General features: G+C 63.1%; 2 protein-coding genes across 2 annotated transcripts in view; both read right to left on the bottom strand.

The window, feature by feature from the left end:
- The window catches only part of LOC106119888 (uncharacterized), a 3,098-nt gene extending 1,986 nt beyond the window's left edge, over nucleotides 1-1,112 (bottom strand). The window contains exon 1 of the mRNA XM_013315015.1: nucleotides 19-1,112. Within this exon, the coding sequence (XP_013170469.1) occupies nucleotides 19-1,112 (1,094 nt within the window). The remainder of the gene's footprint in view (nucleotides 1-18) is intronic.
- LOC106119887 (uncharacterized) lies at nucleotides 1,112-3,463 on the bottom strand. The gene has a single exon (XM_013315014.1). It carries the CDS (start codon nucleotides 3,461-3,463, stop codon nucleotides 1,112-1,114), a length of 2,352 nt encoding a protein of 783 aa, XP_013170468.1.
- Between the last annotated feature and the right edge of the window lie 515 nt (nucleotides 3,464-3,978).

The following is a 3,978-nucleotide window of genomic DNA, read 5'->3' as shown; positions in this document are numbered from 1 at the left end:
CGCACGGCCTTGTAGGGCCTCCCGAATGGGTCACCATCCAGAGCCTCCAGCATCTCGCTGTACGCCTGGTCTTTCGCCGCGCCGATAGCCGCCCGGAGGGCCTTGACCTCCCCTCTGTAGAGGGAGTAGAACCGCTCTTCCTCAATGGGGTCCCGCCGTCTCCGCCGACGGCAGCGGGTGTACCGGCGCCTCGCCGCCACGCAGGAGCTGCGCAGCTGCGTGAGCTCGGCGGTCCACCAGTACACCGGCCGCCTGGACGGGACGGAGCGGACCCTGGGCATTGCCCCGTCGCAAATTCGCGTCATGGCCGCGCCTAACCGTTCTGCCTCCACACCGACCTCGACGACGTCCTCCCGAGGCGCAGAAAACCACGCCTCGACAAGGGCGGCCTCGACTAAAAAGTCCCGGTCCATCCGCGACAGAGACCACCGCGGACCCTCCCCGCTCGGGAGCCGGTCTGGGCCGACCAGGTTGGACGGGGACGCGGAGATGCTGAACCTCACGTAACGGTGGTCCGAAAGCGTCTCCGCGTCCTCGACCACCCGCCAGCCGCTAACACGGCGCGCAAGGACGCCATCGGCGAAGGCGACATCCACAATGGAGCCGCCTTGGCGCCGCACGCATGTGTTGACCGACCCCCGGTTGAGGACCACGAGACCGGTCTCTGTCGCCCAATCCTCCAGCTCCCGGCCACGCGGATCCGTGGCCGGGCAGCCCCAGGCCGAGGACTTGGCATTGAGGTCCCCGGCGACGAGCACCCGGGGGGAGCGACTTCTGCCGATCAGGACGCCGACTTCGGAGAGAAATCCCTCGAAGTCGGCGAGACTCCGATTCGGCGAGAAGTACGCCCCGACCACCAGAATGCCGCCGACGAGGGCCGCCACATATCCTCGGCCTCGGACCACGTCCGCGAAGGCCGGAGAGCCTTCGATGGACCGGGACGTTAGGGCCACTAGCCCGTCCAAATCCCCTATCCATTCGTCCCCAGACGGAACCCGGTAGGGCTCGGACACCACCGCCACATGTATCTTCCACTCCGCCATGCTCTGGAACAGGAGGTCCTGAGCTCTGGCGGAGTGGTTGATGTTGGCTTGGAGGAGGTTTAGGGCCATTATTCGATGGCCATAGCAACCTCCTCAGCCCCAGGCACCGCTGCCTGTGGGGGTGGGTCCGAGGATTGTCCGGCCGTCTGGCTCGGACCGTCCCCTCCTGCCTTCCTTGATCTCCTCCCTTTGGGGGGAGGAACACACGCCTTGCTCCCGGCGCGGTGTTCCGCAGGGGCACCGGCCGCGGCGCAGACGATGCAATGAGGCACCGCCGTGCATCCGCGGGCCTTGTGCCCTGGTTGACCGCACCGGAAGCACACCCCGGAGCGATCCACCACCGCCTGGCACTGGCCGGACAGATGACCTGGAGCCAGGCACCTGTAACACACAGAGGGGCGGGGATCCATAAGTCTTGCCTGGGCGGACACCCACCCAACCAGCAGGCGACCGTCGGTCGCGACTTTCTTCGCCGCCGCGACGGGACACTGGACCACGACTGATCCCAGTCCGTCGCGGCCGGTCGACATCGCCCCCGCTCTCAGCTGGTCAGCTGGGCACCCGCCCGCTGCGGCAACTGCGGTGACCACCTCGGCAGCGGTGGTGGCGTCGTCCAACCCCGCCACCCGTAGGGCCACCGTCTTCACGGGCCGGGCGACGCGGACGACACCCCCATCGAGGACCTCCCGCAGCCTCTGGGCCAGGGAGTCCGCCTTCTCGCCACTGGAGGCGCCCGGGAACTCAAACACGCGTCCCCCGTTGGCGGCCTTCCGAAGGCGAACTCCCTGGGCTCCGAAGTCAGCTGGGTTGATCCTCGCCTTTGCCGAGGCGATGATGCTGGCGTATGTGACCCCGCTCTCCGCCGCGCCGGGCTGCAGCGTTATGGTCACCGCAGACGACCGAGGCGCGTGGAGCTTGTCGACGCCCCTCTTCTCTTTGGGCCGCTTTCTGGGGCCCACCTTAATCCATTCGCCCACCGCGGGCTGCGACTGCTGCTGCCCGGGTGGCGAAGCCTTCTGCTTCTTCTTTTTCTTATTTTTCTTCCTCTTCTTCTTCTTTTCTCCGCCAGGGGGGGAAGACGTACCCTGGGTCGCAGGTCGGCTCTGGGCAGGACCCGACGGGCGATGTTGCGGCATCGGTGGGGCCCTGCGTTGAGTGCCGCTGGGGCCAGGTTGAGCAGCCAGTTGGGGTGGCTGCCGGGCGAGTTTGGCAGCGTAGGTGCCCTCGCCCCTCCTCTTGTCGGCCGCGAGAGGCGGCCGCAGGTTCTTCTCCGGGAGAAGTCTGTCTTCCAGTGAGGCCAGGCGGGCGTTCATCATCCCGCCGACCTGGACCATCACTGCGCGACAGATCTCCTCCACGGAGGGCGTCTCGCTCGGTGTTGATTGTGGGGGCCGTGATGCGGGGGCGGCCTCCATCGTCACATCCGGGTCGGAGTGGCTCGCGGAACCCCGTTTCCGCAAGCTTTCCTTTATCTCAGCGAGCTCCATGCGAAGTGCAGCCATCTCGGCGCGCAGTCGGACGTTGTCTTCCTGAAGCTGCTTTGTCTCTTCCGTTTGCGTGCGGGCCCCAAGGACTTCCACAGCATCCTTGATGGATGCCGCGGCATCCTTTAAGGCCCGCACGAAGGTGCCCTTCAGACTGGAGGACTTGGTGGCCACTTTCGCGATCACCTCCAAGTCCTCCCGCACCTGCTCCTGTAGCTGTGCGGCGCATCTTTCTCCTCCAGCTGCCGGACGAGGGAAAAGTGCGGCCCGCGTCTCACGCCGGAAGCGAGCAAGACCTGTCTCCTTCTCCAGGTCCTCCTCCTTGCTCGCGGCCCGAGCTTTGGCAGCCGCCTTTTTCTCCTGCTGGCGCCACTTTCTCGTCGCTGGGGATGTCGCCCGGTCGTCATCTGTCGAGCAGTCGCTGAGGCGAGGTCTTTTCGCCCCGAACCACTCCGACACGATGATGGGGGTGTCGTCGGAATCCGACGCATCGCACTCCATCCTGCGATTCTCCCTCTCCTTCCTCATTGCCCAATCACGTGCTTCAGAGTCCATCTTCGTAGCCAAGGTCGTCGTTGTATCCGTCAGGCAGTTTTTGCCCCCCCCAGAATACGAGGGGCAGCCCGCGGCCGAGGCCGCGGGGAGGGATTCTCCTCCAGCTAAGCTGGAGGTACCCTCCTGGGGTAAATCGTCTTTCAAACTTGCCATTGCATACGTGTCCAGTGTTGTCGGACACCGGAAACCGCCTTTGATACGGGGTGAGGTCCCCATCCCTCGCGGCCTAGCAGGCCGCCATCCTCCGACCCCGCAGGGTCCGCTGGTGCTTCCCGCGGGCCTGTCCGGTATGGGAGGCCCTATCCGGCATAGCCCCGCGGGAAACACCCATCCACTTCGCACGACCGCACCTAAGTACACGTCGCGCCCTACACCGCCCATTGGGCCCCGTCCAGGGTCTGCGCTAACCGCAGGACCCGACAAGAACCCCGTAGTGTTCGCGGGCCTGCCCGGTATGGGTGGCCCTATCCGGTATAGCCCCGCGAACACTATCCCCTCCCCGGCCGGTTGTTAGCCTCCCCACAGAAGGTGGGGAGTTTCCAGGGTGCACCACGAGGAGGTCACCGGCCATTGCACCCCAACCCCGTCACACCTAACTTAACCTAACACTGGGGGCAATAACCCGCTCAGTGTGTATATAACTAAAACTAATTATTGAGGGTAATAACCCCGTCAATAATACTAATACTACTTAAAACTAATATTGCCGGCAATAAGCCCAGTCAATATGTCCGTCGGCTAAATTCGACTTGACTAGTTTTCTTATCTATTTACAGCTCTAAGTGTTAGCCTAGTTAAAATAAAATAAAAAGTAAAAATAAAATAAATAATAATTTAAAATAAATAAATCCAAATTAATTAAAATCTCAAAATTTTCAAATCCTCCAACTCTCAAA

This window comes from Papilio xuthus, unplaced genomic scaffold, assembly GCF_000836235.2.
Source record: "Papilio xuthus unplaced genomic scaffold, Pxut_1.1 DF826961.1, whole genome shotgun sequence".
Taxonomy (NCBI): domain Eukaryota; kingdom Metazoa; phylum Arthropoda; class Insecta; order Lepidoptera; family Papilionidae; genus Papilio; species Papilio xuthus.
This window is presented reverse-complemented; position numbering and strand designations above follow the sequence as displayed.

What these genes read in the sequence shown, in the direction of transcription:
- LOC106119887 (XM_013315014.1), bottom strand. Translation starts at nt 3,463, where the DNA reads ATGGGCGGTGTAGGGCGCGACGTGTACTTAGGTGCGGTCGTGCGAAGT.